The following is a 13,235-nucleotide window of genomic DNA, read 5'->3' as shown; positions in this document are numbered from 1 at the left end:
ACTTCAGATGAGAATTCCTGCCATCCAGAATGATTTCAGCTACTACAGAAGAACAATCAGTCGAAACCGCATAAATAACATGAACGTGAGTTGTCAATTAAGTTATATCTTTAAGTCTGTTTGGATCCTTAATTCATTGTCTGCCTTCAAAGTGACAACTGCTTCCTTCCCCACAATCAGAAGCTAGATCTAAGTTATGTCTTCCTTTTGATATTTATGCTGGATTCTGTACTTCTGCAATCACTCAAAATCAGGAAGGAACCTAAGAATAGACAGTAATACATGTCTTTTAATAGTCTTGCATAGCCAGTTGATCGAGCTCTCTGTCTACTGATGATTAGATGTCTAGCGACATCTAATGAACATCAATGTAGGGGCTAGAACTGGGTGGAAACTGGGTGAACGCAGTCATTGCGATGGGAACAGGACTGGTTTCAAAGCAGTATAATTAGGTTTGTTAGCAGTGGTTTTGCCTGCCTTATCTTTGTAGGCGGAGGTCACTGATTGTCCGGCTACATGACAATAGTTTTCACTTTCACTCAGTGTTCAAGGTGAAGATGGCAGTTTGCCGATAAAGCAGTTGTCAAATGAATTAAAAGTTGGCTGCTTTTGGAGTAACATTGTGTTCTGCTGTGCCTGTAGTTGGACATTGAGAGTGAGGTCAACAACGAGATGGCCAATAGGATGTCCCTGTTCTACGCAGAGGCCACGCCCATGCTGAAAACACTCAGCAATGCAACCACAAACTTTGTGACAGAGGTGAGAGTGATGCTATTGTCGTCACCTTGTATAACATCTTCCTCTTCTTAGCGAGTGATGTAGAACTGTACACAGTACAGTTCTACATCACAAGACTTTAGACTTCATGGTATATGGCAGTGGTTCATAAATATTTTCATGTCATGGACCCATTATTATATTTGAAAAGATTTTGTGCCAAGGACTCCCATAAAAGAAGATTTTTATCGTTGGATTAGATTTAGTACAGGATTCTCCAGCTGTCTATATACCAGCGGCCTGCAAGTAAGTTTGGCATCGGGCCAATTTCTTTCTAAGCCATTGGATGACCTCCCAGAACATCATCAATCAATCAAATTTATATACTTACACTGCTTTATATAAAAGTTTTAGTATAACTGCATACCGATAGAACTGCATGTGTAATCACATTTTACAGGTGCTGATAGAGGATAGAGTTGCTTGTGTAATCATTTTTGGCAGGCCACGTCCTTGAATGTCTTGGAGAACATTTAGATGTCGCTTGGGTGTCACAGTGGTAAAGTGCCTGCCCTCCACCACGGAGGTTGTAGGTTTGAATCCACCATGGTGCATCCGGCTTTGTCGAGCGTCTACTCTACACGAACACAATTGGTTCGGGGGAGGGAAGCGTGGGGAGGGTGATAATATTACACCACATAAGTAAAACTTTGGGCTTGTATACAAGCTCATTTATTTATACTCCCCTGGCCCAGGAGTCGTGGTCCCCTCCTTTTTTCCCTAACACACAGCGACGCATTGTGTGAGCTTTTAGATCGTCTATTTTGACTATTATGACTATTATTATCTACTTATTATGACAAGCCCAGATACACTTATGGTTCATGTGGTTAATAACATGTCTGGTGGTTTGTCTGCAGAATAAGACTCTTCCTCTGGAGAACACAACGGACTGCCTCAGCACAATGGCCAGTGTGTGTAAAGTCATGCTGGAGACACCGTGAGTCAACTTCTAACTGTACATGGTTCTGTTACTCACATACCCCTATCTAACATGTCTTACACCACTTAGCGTATTGTTTACAACTTAAGGCCTATTTTATACTCGTATGAACAGTGTATTTGAAAATAGCACATCTACAAGCTCACATCGTCAAGGTGTTGTGAGTTTATAGATGTGCTATTTTTTAAATTTCTTAAAGACCCAGACCTACATAGGGATGTCAGGTTGAAAGTGATTCAATAAATATAATAAAAATGTCTTTAAAAAAAAAAGAGAACGTGATTAAAATCAAACTTTATTTTTTATAGCACATTTAAAACAGCCCAAGGCTGACCAAAGTGCTGAACATGGTCAAAGAACAAAACAATTCAAAGCATTGATACAAAATAAACCAACAACAAAAATATGCATTAACACAGAACAAATAATATATATGCAGTGTTAAGACAGGTAGATGCTCTGTGTTCACTGTATAGTCTCTCTCTCTCTCTCTAGGGAGTATACGAGTCGGTTCAACAGTGAGGACACCTTGCTATTCTGTTCCAGGGTCATGGTTGGAGTCATCATACTTTATGACCATGTCCATCCCAACGGAGCCTTCAATAAGTCGTCTAAGATAGATGTAAGACACACACACACACACACACACACACACACACACACACACATAAATACAATTTCATTTAGTCCTTTTGAAAAACGATCGATATCGCTACTGCTGTTACATGAATGTGATTAAGCTAAACCTGTTTTATTTATTTATTTTGTCACGGCTCTGTTCATTTTGTTGAAGGGCGCCAGTTGATGCATTTCCTCTTTGTTGTCAGATGAAAGGCTGCATCAAGGTGTTGAAGGAGCAGCCAGCAGACAATGTAGAAGGCCTTCTAAACGCCCTCAAGTAGGTTCTTCTTCAACCTTCCTTTTGAATCGCTTCAGCTTTATATACTTGCTAGCTAAAATAGCCGAAGTATTGCAAAACTGCGGCACATTGTGACGTTGCAGATCTTATATTTTCGCTACTTAGTGTTTTGTCTGTGGCTCATAAAAGTTCAAATATAATAAGTAGAAACTTTGAAGTAGCACCATTCGTCACAGTGCTTTTAAACAAAACCCATATATTTGGTTGACACTGGGTCCCCCAGAGCTCTGTTTGGTCTGCATACAGTTGATTTAAAGGTATATTTAGTTAGTTATTATGACTGGATATGTTATTATTAGTTATTAATTTGTCTATTGTTAAACTGTAATAGTGCAGTGGTCAATAGGTCACATTCCTAAACGTTGTGAGCTTGTAGATGTGCTATTCTTGCAGAATGTCCACCCCAGAATGGGGATGCTAGTATTCATGTGCACAACCGAGAGTACAAAGTACAGCCGCTACCGCTGTAGCGACGCATCTCGTGCCCTCAAACTATGTGGAGGTTGCAGGTGTTGTGAGGAGTTTGGTTTCGTTCTGATCTGAGCATTGCTTTTCTTTGTATTTAGATTCACCACAAAACACCTGAACGACGAATCCACACCGAAGAACATTCGAACAATGCTCCAGTAACACTTTTCCTTTTTTATATATATATATATATTAATAAACATGAAGAGGATCGATTTACTGACCTCAGAAAGATGTATATGTTTACATTATTTAAAGAAAACAAAAGACTCGATGTTAATACTTGTGTGTATTTACATAGTCATTCTCTCCAAGTCTCTGAAACCCACAGAACATGTACCATTTCCATAGCAAAAACAAAAACTGTTTGCCGAAGCACATACCTAACTTAACCTCAGCCTTATATACACCACAACTTGCATGCCAATTCTATGAATGAGGAGTTGAGTGTGATGACAAATGTCCATCAAAACAAGTTAAACATAATATATAGCATAATACCAACACATTCTTCTTAAAATGATTGTGGCGGAAATGGCTTGGAGTGAGACAATTTACTATAGTTCTGATTTTAATAGTGATTTAGCGATTAAAGGGTGAAAGGTATCTTGAAACAAGTTTCAGTGAATTAGCTTGTTAACAACATGACACTTATTTTCTAAAGAAAATTCATGTTGGATTTATTGTCTGCCGCGTTTGTGTCACCGGCATGTTGCACTCTTTCCAGCTGTTGGGTTCGACTTTTTAGAGCAAGCCCCCTGCCACCCAGCTCACCTGTTCAAAACAATCAAACATACCTACCGCTATTATGATGCGATAAAGGTTGTCTGTCGTGTCATTGCTAGTTTGCAAATTAAATGTTACCAATCAGTTGATGTCAAGTTTGTTGTGTATTGGGTAGAGGCTGTGATGACGGAAGAGGTGGCAGCCTACTGTATAATATGTGCGCCGCGACAAATATATCTACCAACCAAAAGTTTTTTCTTTTGTTGTATGGCAAAGCTCAGAGTGATGAATTCAAGTGTTGTGTCAGGTTTAAAGTATGTGTGTATTCTTCATCGTGCGTGTGGCTTTTGTATCTAACAAGAAAGTTATTTCCAAAATACACAAGCTTTCATTCTGAATAAATTCCTCTCGTATGAGCAAAAAAGAATACCATGTTTTGTGAACTCTGCTCAGGTAGGGATTTGTAATTGTGATGAATAATTGTGATGAATGGTGTTCCATAATGTGTGTGCTTTTTTTAAAACCACTTAAACCCTCTATCTCTTAGAGGGAATCTCTTAACCAAAAAAATAGCCGATCTACCGATCGGCTATTTTTGGCTAATGTTCCCCCCAGAATGGATGCTGGGGTTAGGCCCCTTTGAAAGATTTTAAGCTTTCAGGAAGGGGAACTAACAAATAAGTAATTCCTCGTTTCCAAAGCAGGGGCCAAATGGCCAATCGGGGAATACATATTATTATGTCACTTTATTTTATACCCCCAAAATGCCTTTTGAGTCTTTTCATTCAGCTTTTATATGATCTGTTCAATGATCTGTTGTTATTCTGTCTATTGTCTCTGGTACCATTGTTTTTTTTCTGCACCATATAGAACCATAAGTCGCTGTTTTTTGCTGTGTTTTGGTTTCGTGTGACTGAATGACATACTGTACAGAGTCGACGTGGCTGTGAATTCTACCAAACCATCCACAGCAACCATGTGTCGCAGTCGAGTTTTGTCCATATTTTACATTGTGAGAGGTCGCTCCTAGTGCCAGTTCAGCACACAGTGACTTGCCATGATTGATCAGGTGCCGTATAACCCCTAGGAAAGATAAGGCAGCTGACCAACCAGGGCAAGCTTATCACCCTCTTGGTTCTTTTCACTCCACTCACTCAGGGTAAATAAAGGATATATATATACTGTAGATATGCCCTTCATTATGACTCAAGGTTGCTCTAATGGAGCTCTCCATGAATAAATAATGACCTTTAACAAAATTTTGCAGAATCAGACAATCTCATTATTATTCACTGTCGTACTTTTACATTCATCAGCATATTGTGCTTCAATATTGCTTTTGTAAGTCTCATATTCTAGTTAATGAATGGCAAATGCAGAGACGGAAGACAGGAACTCATTTGTATTCAAAGAACCGTCTGGCGGCAACAGCAAATCAAACAACTGAAGCCATGTATTAAGTGAGTAGTATTCCATTAGAATAACACTCGGTGTCTCTCATCCAAGGTAGTGATTTGAGGCAGAGGGATAGAAAGGCTTTTGTTGGCACTAATCATTCAGTGCAGTACTGGTACAGTATATATTGCAGAGATGGGTGAAGCTTCACCGCTCATCCATCACTGGAGATCAATCAATCGTAATTGAGTTACTGGGTTCCAAAGAACACCGAATTGGAGATGGATGTATACCTTTAAAATAAATTAAAACGGTGAGTAGGGGACGAAACAAAGGTCACCAACCAGCTCCCAGATTAGCTGGCAGACATAAAGGCAATACAATAACGTCTGTCTTTTTTTGGACCAATAATATTTCTCGTCTAGAATGAACTTGCGTGGCCAATCAACATTAGACCTTGTCATCTATCCGCAATACAGGCTACATTTTGAACCAATTGCTTCTAATCACTGGTGTAGGAACTACAGTGCATACTACCAGCTGCCTTAAATCCTTAAGTTTTATTTCATCGTACGAATAAATTAAACATTATTGTAAACTGGCAAATAATGGGACTAACCTACATTTGTAACATGGGTATATCATCGGTGTCGCAGTTTCTTGTTGAATAGTGACTTCTGCTTCAATTGAGCTTTATATTGTATTTCACCCCATAAGCCATATAATGGAACACACTCTGCCTTGTACCCTACTCACATTTTCTACTAATGCATCAGTTATCTACCATTCATTTTAGATATGTTGATTGTTCATTTTTGTGATCATCCTGGTATTTAGTAATATATTGTGTGAGCGCCATACTTGTTTTTTTTTTTGGATGCAATTGTTTTTTATATGCAATGAATGAATACTGTACACGTGGACTATGTGAGTTGTAAAGAGAGTGTACGTATGATATTGATAGTGTACATCCACTGACTGAAGTGATTCCCAGAGTTGCAATTAGTGAGGAAAAAGTCTCTCTTTCAACTTGGTCGGTCACGGTTGAAGAACACATGCTTTCTGTTATGGCCGTGGCCAATTTATGCTCTTTTGTACGACAGTGTTGCGTACCACAAATGGCTTATCTACAAGTTCACATGTCCCATCCGTGATGCGTTGTGAGCTTGTGTAGTAGATGGGCTATGACTGTCATGTGCGTGACAACACCGTACGACAAAGTATAAATCCTGCTATATGCTACTGTGTAACATTCAGCATGCAAGCAGCTGTGTTGTGTGTTGTTTTTATGATTCGATGTTCAAGAATTGCATTGGCTTTGTATTGCATATTGGATGGGATGTGTGGACTGACAAATAAAAGTGGTACATTTCTTACATGGACATGGTTCTTTTGACAGTACATTTTACAGTAAGCATTAAACAAGTCTTCATAATGATCCATTTAGGAAAACATCGAAACCAGATCATTCACTCGCTCTCAAATACAGAAATATACAACAAGCAAGGACAAGCTATAGTAGTAACAACTTAAATGTGACATAAGTGATATCATTTTGTTAAAATAAGTCTTAGAAATATGCTTCAAGTAGCCGATCTATTTGCATTACTCATGAGTCGTATACTGAAGTTCCAAGTCAAGATAATTAACCTAATGAATCACTCTTCATTCAGAACACTGCCACAGTTGAACATTTTCAAGTACATAGTAGTCCTCCTAGGTGTGTGTTGTAGTTCTGAAATCCTCCTGAGGGGGGCAATGTGACTCACTCCTCATCTTGGTTAGAAGAGGCATGCTATGTCCATGGCTGGCCTTCAAACAGTGGAGTACCTGAGACCAGGAGATATTTAGGCCATTAGCAGAAAGTCACATCTCATAATTAGCAAGGGTAGAAAGCAACTAATTTCCAAGAACTTTTAAGTTATTTTACTTACGTAGCCTTTTCTCAATTATTCGAAAAAGTAATCAACTGAATAATCTCTAAGAAAATGACCTATAGTTGCAGCCCTTCTTTCAATATACAAGTACAAAGAGACACACACACACACACACACACACACACACTGTGTGTAGTCTTACTGGGAGCTGTGCGATGTGAGCGCAGTGATGCCCTCAGTCCCTCCACACTCAGCCGAGGCACTGCTGACCTCACTGGCCCCGGGCGTATCCCAGCATTCCACTGGGCTGAGCACACCAGGCTCCTTGCCGTGTCCTTGGTCATGGGATAGTCCAGGCTGCGAGTGGCCCAGTCAGGTCTGCTCTGGTTGTGATAATGTTGATGATGAAGAGGAGGATGGGAGGGTGGTGCGGGGCTCGAGCTGGAGCTGAGATCAAGGGACAGAGTCATCTGAGAGAGAGAGAGAGAGGAGAAAAGAAGAACAATTACATGTATTAGATGGGTACATACATTTGCAGTCATCAGAACAATATATTAACCCAAAGCCAATTTGAAATGTCTGAGGTACTGTAAGTGAATGAAAATTCACTCCTACTCCCTTAAAAACCCACCCAATAAAAGCACTACCGAGACTGAAATGTTTATTGCATATTCAATGTGCCCTTTCTTTCAACTCCCCCCCCCCCTCCACCATCATCAGCATTATTATGTTGGTCTTCCTTTGTCCTCCATCATCCTCCATCCTGTGTGGAACTCGTAATTAGCATGAATTTCCCTGTAATGGCTCGACCATAATGCACACACAGTGCATTATGCAGGTATTGCTGCTGGTGTCTCTGGGGAGTTCCCCTGCAGAGTCAGGTAATGGGGGTCTCTGTTACAGTTAGGTTATCATCATCATAATGGATGTAGGAGAGCTGGTTTACCAGTGACTTGGCTTTGCGTAGTTTATAATTTGCCTCCGACAAGGTTTTTTTCCTTGTGTTGTCTGGGTCAGCTCTGTTGGTTGTGGTGGTGGGGGCTGCATATCTGCTTCTCATTTGCCTGAGGAGGGAGATTTTGAGCTGGTGAGTGGTGCAACTAGGGGAAACTATTCTCACTATATGCACTGAGCAATAAAGCACTAATGAGGTTCGATTTGTGGGAGGTGGAAACAAAACAAAAAGCAGGGCTGATCCACTTAAGCCCATATTTACAGTCATACAAGAAATAGCGAACAAACTATGTGTTGTGTGCTTGTAGATTTGTTATTTTCACTATTTAAGAAAGACCTTAAAATGTCATATTTTAAACTATTTTAACAAACATTTTTTATAACATCAACCGTGAATATGAAACATATCAGAGGGTATACATTTCCCTAAAGGAGATGCATGTATTTAGTCTGAAAAGAAGCAGGGATAAAACATCTCCACCGGCAATATAAACGGATGACCGACCCCCCCCACAGCAAATCAAACCCTGAAGGTACAGTAATTGCTGCACAATTAAAAGCAATATAAAATGATAAACAAAATCTGTAAGTTACCGTATTTTTTATCATCAGTGAGTATCAAAGTGAGTATCAAACCATTCTTCACACCAAGTGAGATAACAGTTTTTCTTTTGCTTTGCAGGCAGCTAATGGGGACATTTTCAACTAATCCAATAACTACTCATTTCCCATCACACTGCCATTCCTACACTCTTGAATAGCCAATACAATCTCCAATTGAGACTGAGGACGTTACTGTGTGTTCAAAGTGGTATAAAACAAAACGGCAATAAAATCAAATGTATCAACTGAAAGGGGAGATTATCAGACCTGAGGGAAGTGGTCTTACTGTGCTTGTTCCATGGGGTCCATGTTGGCCAGGTAGTTGAAGCGCAGGGTGTCTTTGGGGTGTCTGTCGGCATCTCTCCAGGGTGGCAGTCCAGTGGGGGGCTTCCCTGTCCCTGCCCCTAAGCCCCTCCCAGGGGTGCTCCTGCCTCGATGGGTGGCAGGTGCTGAACGCACCTCGCTGCTGGAGGCTGGTTCAGCCGCTTCTGGCCGTGTGCTGCTAATGGCTGTCACCTCTGGAACCTCAAACTGCTGCTTTGCAGAAGGGGTCTGGAAAAATTAAAACCCCATAAAGAGTCTCACTCACACAAATATATGTGGTGATACTATTTCTGACACTGGCAAGTAAACGTCTACAGTGCTACAGTTAATCAAACTAATAGATTTAATTGATTATAAAAAATATAGATTTTTTTAAATCAAATTATCGATTTTCAAATACGCCACAAATCGTAGAATAGCAGATCTACAAGCTCACAACAAATTGATGAAGATGTGTTGTAAGCTTGTAAACTAGCTTCTTTTTTTTTCGTGACCATTGTATGATGTGGTTAGTCAGACTAATATATTTATTCAATTTTATAAAGGCATATATGAGAGGGAAAAGATTGGGTTCATTATAAAAAACAGAATAAAGGGGTTTTTGATTATTCAATTAATTGAACAAAAAAGTAATCAGAACTTAAGTATAGCTAAGAAGATAATCGATAGTTACAATCCCACTAGTTTCATCTCCAGACCTGAGGTTTGTTGATCCACAGTTCCTGTACCATCTCTATGTAATGTCTCTTCCAGACACCCTGCTCAAACGGCGTAGGGGAGAAGCTGATGCACCAGCCCAGCCTCAGACACTTGGACATCCACAGCTGGTCCAACTCCACTATAGCCTTCCAGTGCCAACTCACCTGCATACACACACACACACACACACACACACACACACACACACACACACACACACACACACACACACACACACACACACACACACACACACACACACAGCCAAGTCATTCTCACACCCAAATTATTTCCTATTCTTATTGATTACAGTTAACAAATACATTGATACCCCCATCACTAGTAAAAGGAAAAATACCTCCACCTTTGAAGCAGATCAGTACCTGGGCACAGCGGCAGAGGCTCCGGGGGTCCAAGAAGGAGAACAGGTAGAGGGAGAGGACTCTGGGTAGCAGGCAGGTGAAGTCTGCGGCCTCCTGGGGCAGTCTGCTGCTCACACTGTGGTCCAGGTACCTGAGCTGGCCCACAGAACACCTGGACAGGAAGTCCTCCAACACGGCCTTCCTCTGGCTGTCAGACCACTTGTCAAACTGAGATGAAGGAAGACAGAATGTTCATCTTCATGTGAGTTCATTCATAGAATGCCGTACAAAAATATGATTTTTGTTCTTGCTTTTTCTTCTTATTTGTTCAGTGAGCATATAAGACATCAATTAAAAGCCTTTACTTGACAGATGCTAGCCTAAGAACCTGGGAGGCCCAAAACCACCTGGAGCAGAACTGTGACACAAGAGCTGGAACAGATGAAGCTGTCATGGGGAGAGGCGCAACATGCTGCCAGGGATCGAATGCAATGGAGAGCGCTCATTGAAGCCTTATATACCCACGACGAAGAGGAGAGTAAGTAAGTAAGACAGATGCTATTTCTGAATATGTGCTTTTGACTTACCCACTTTTCCAATAGGTTTCGTCTCTCCATGAATACCTGAGGAAGAACTGTTGTTAGTTAAAGTGCCCACAATATCATGAACATTATAATGAAGGAATTATATTGTGAATGCTTAATGGCAAAACAAGTGAAACGTTATGGGACCATTTTAAAAGCCTTTAATTTAATGGCTAATGCATGGCGAGAATAAAAAAGGACGCTGTCGCCAACGCACTGCAACACAACGCGTTTTTTACATTTTTATTCTTGCCATGCATTAGCCATTAAAATAAAGCCTTTTCATTTCTCCACAAGAGTGCCATGGTATTTTCCCTTTTGTGCCATTTCCCTTGTTTGGGATTTTTCACTCTTTGCTAAAAATATGTGCTCCTTTCTCTCTCTCTCTCTCTCTCTCTCTCTTTTTCTTTTTTTCTTTTTTTTAACCATGCTGCATTCAACCACACTATCATTCCTCTTACCGTATGTTGTTGCATGTTGTTGATTAGTATTTTTATGGACAAACAAAATAAATCACCATATGCTCCATGATGGCCCCACGGGTGCTCCATGTTGCCCTCACAACTAAACACTTTCAACCTGGCCGTATTTTGGACATTGTTCTTAGAATCTAAGTAATACTAACATTTTCCAAATTGTCCAAACATTTAGAGAATAGTGTGAGCTGGTAGATTGTCTAATTTTGCTTTTTGTCATGAGATGAATTATATAGGACTTAAGTGGATAAAAGCAAAGACTGATACAATGCCAGATGACTGACTTACATAGTTGTTGGACAGCTGGTGGTTGAGAGGAGTCCAGGCACTCATCTTGGTCTGCATCTTTGCAGAGCTCAGAGATGTTCTGGGTGCGAGTGGCATACTTCTGTTCTACTGATATCACAGTGTAGTGTTTTCCCTAAACACGTACATATAAGAATGCATTGAAATGAACTAACAAACTAAACTGTTTTAAAACAATGACGAATGTAGTTGTACCATGCTTGGGTATTTTATGTGTCTGCGGCTCTCCACTCATCTTCGTTATGATTAAAGAATACCGGTAGCCAGAAACATACATGCAACACACAATACTATATGACTTAATTGACTTGTGTACATTTCTGAAAGCAAAGTTGTCTCATTCAACTCACCGTCTGTTCTTCTTATCTACATGGCAGGCATATATGCACATGATCGATCCTCAGTCTCAGATGCACTGTGCAAGAACTGTTTCTGAGGCCTCCTCTATTCCAACTTTGACTTTACCACTAAAACAGTTTACATGTTACCATAGTAACGTCGTTGAGCGCTTGCACCATTGACTGCCCTCCCTCCCAGAGTCATCTGGCGCTCATGCGTTGTCCGGAGTGACAACACTGCCTTGAGCGACAACCGCCTGCTGGGACCATAATGTCCGGCTGCTCACACAGGGGGGCGCTGCAGTATAACCCACATTAGGATACTATAGCCTCTACTAATAATACAGTGATTCTCAACCTTTTTGCATTAGGCCACAGACCCCCTACTTATTTTTTAATAAACTGTTCATTTGTGCGTGCACTGCAAATGGGACCAAATGGAAATGGGCCGGGTCCAAACTCCATTTGGTCCCCGGACCCGTCGTTGAGAACCAGTGTAGAGTAGATTACTACACTACAGGCCTACAGCATGTGTGACTCATGGTGTGAATGCGGACAACTGTGTCGTTACTGATAACATATCAGTGATAGGCAGTAACATTTGTTGTCGACGGGCTGTTAGGTTGTAACATTGTTGTTGGCGGGCTGTTTCTGCCTGGATATGAAGTGCTTTGTAGCCTACGGACGCCATTAATGAAAAAAGTATGATGACAGTAATTGCCAGCAGCTATGTTCTCATTGCAATGTTAAGTTTAGGCCTAAATAGTGCTTACTTGGGAGCATAGCTTGCTTGGGAGTTGGACTATAAGCCTAATAAACCTAAATGCTGGCCTAAATGTGTACCTTTTAGAACTGAACTGTGTAGAGTCAGACAACAAACTATATATAGGCTACTACTAGACTAGTACTACTACTTTCTCCATAGATTAACGTTTTTACTTTCAATAGCCATGCTCGTCCACGATGCGCGGCCGCGCGGAACGGGGACATCGTAAACCTGCTGTGAGAACTGAAGAGAGAGAGGAGGAGGAGGAGGAGGAGGTGGTGGGTCATTCACATTCACTCATTGTTACCAAGTCGAGGAGCAGCGAAGAACCCGCACTCAACCACACGTGAATCTTCTACACAATATCAAGGTAAAGTTCCTTTATAGAATATAGAAATTAACGCGTTTCACAAAGCGGACATTTTGCGTATTAATCGCCACAGTCGCTCTTTGGAATCAGCGTGTAAATGAAAGCAGCGGAGCCGCCGGCCGGGACGTGGATAGACGAGCTTCCATACGGCTACTATCGGCACACACACGAACTAACCGTCATCTTTTGTTCCGCTGCGTTTTGCATGACATTATTTTAGGCTATCGGGGCCTCAATGTTTATCTCTGTACGCGCATTTGATCGAGCAGATGATGAGCCGACAGCTATGACCGATAGATAGGACACAATTTTACCTATGATGATTCATACATGATCCATAGTAGTTAC

The 13,235-nt window shown here is 40.9% G+C and overlaps 2 protein-coding genes across 3 annotated transcripts in view; one reads left to right on the top strand and one right to left on the bottom strand.

Annotated features, from left to right (window-relative positions):
- Window positions 1–6,612, top strand: part of fam49a (family with sequence similarity 49 member A) — a 47,733-nt gene extending 41,121 nt beyond the window's left edge. For both annotated transcript variants that reach the window (XM_079527039.1, XM_079527040.1), the window contains exons 7-12: window positions 8–85; window positions 643–759; window positions 1,638–1,717; window positions 2,216–2,342; window positions 2,548–2,618; window positions 3,206–6,612. In XM_079527039.1, coding sequence (XP_079383165.1) covers window positions 8–85; window positions 643–759; window positions 1,638–1,717; window positions 2,216–2,342; window positions 2,548–2,618; window positions 3,206–3,269 — 537 coding nt within the window. In that variant the 3' untranslated portion in view covers window positions 3,270–6,612. The remainder of the gene's footprint in view (window positions 1–7; window positions 86–642; window positions 760–1,637; window positions 1,718–2,215; window positions 2,343–2,547; window positions 2,619–3,205) is intronic.
- On the bottom strand, window positions 4,698–11,491 carry fbxo16 (F-box protein 16; the record flags this gene model as incomplete). The annotated part of the gene is made up of 8 exons (XM_079526345.1): window positions 4,698–7,058; window positions 7,308–7,575; window positions 8,052–8,169; window positions 8,949–9,214; window positions 9,685–9,849; window positions 10,069–10,275; window positions 10,635–10,670; window positions 11,396–11,491. The coding sequence occupies 8 exons, from the start codon at window positions 11,489–11,491 to the stop codon at window positions 7,024–7,026; spliced, it is 1,191 nt and encodes a 396-aa protein (XP_079382471.1). The 3' UTR covers window positions 4,698–7,023.
- Between the last annotated feature and the right edge of the window lie 1,744 nt (window positions 11,492–13,235).

This window comes from Electrona antarctica (genome assembly GCF_951216825.1).
Source record: "Electrona antarctica genome assembly, chromosome: 17".
Taxonomy (NCBI): domain Eukaryota; kingdom Metazoa; phylum Chordata; class Actinopteri; order Myctophiformes; family Myctophidae; genus Electrona; species Electrona antarctica.
The sequence above is the reverse complement of the archived record's forward strand: the minus strand, read 5'-3'. Positions and strand labels throughout refer to the sequence as shown.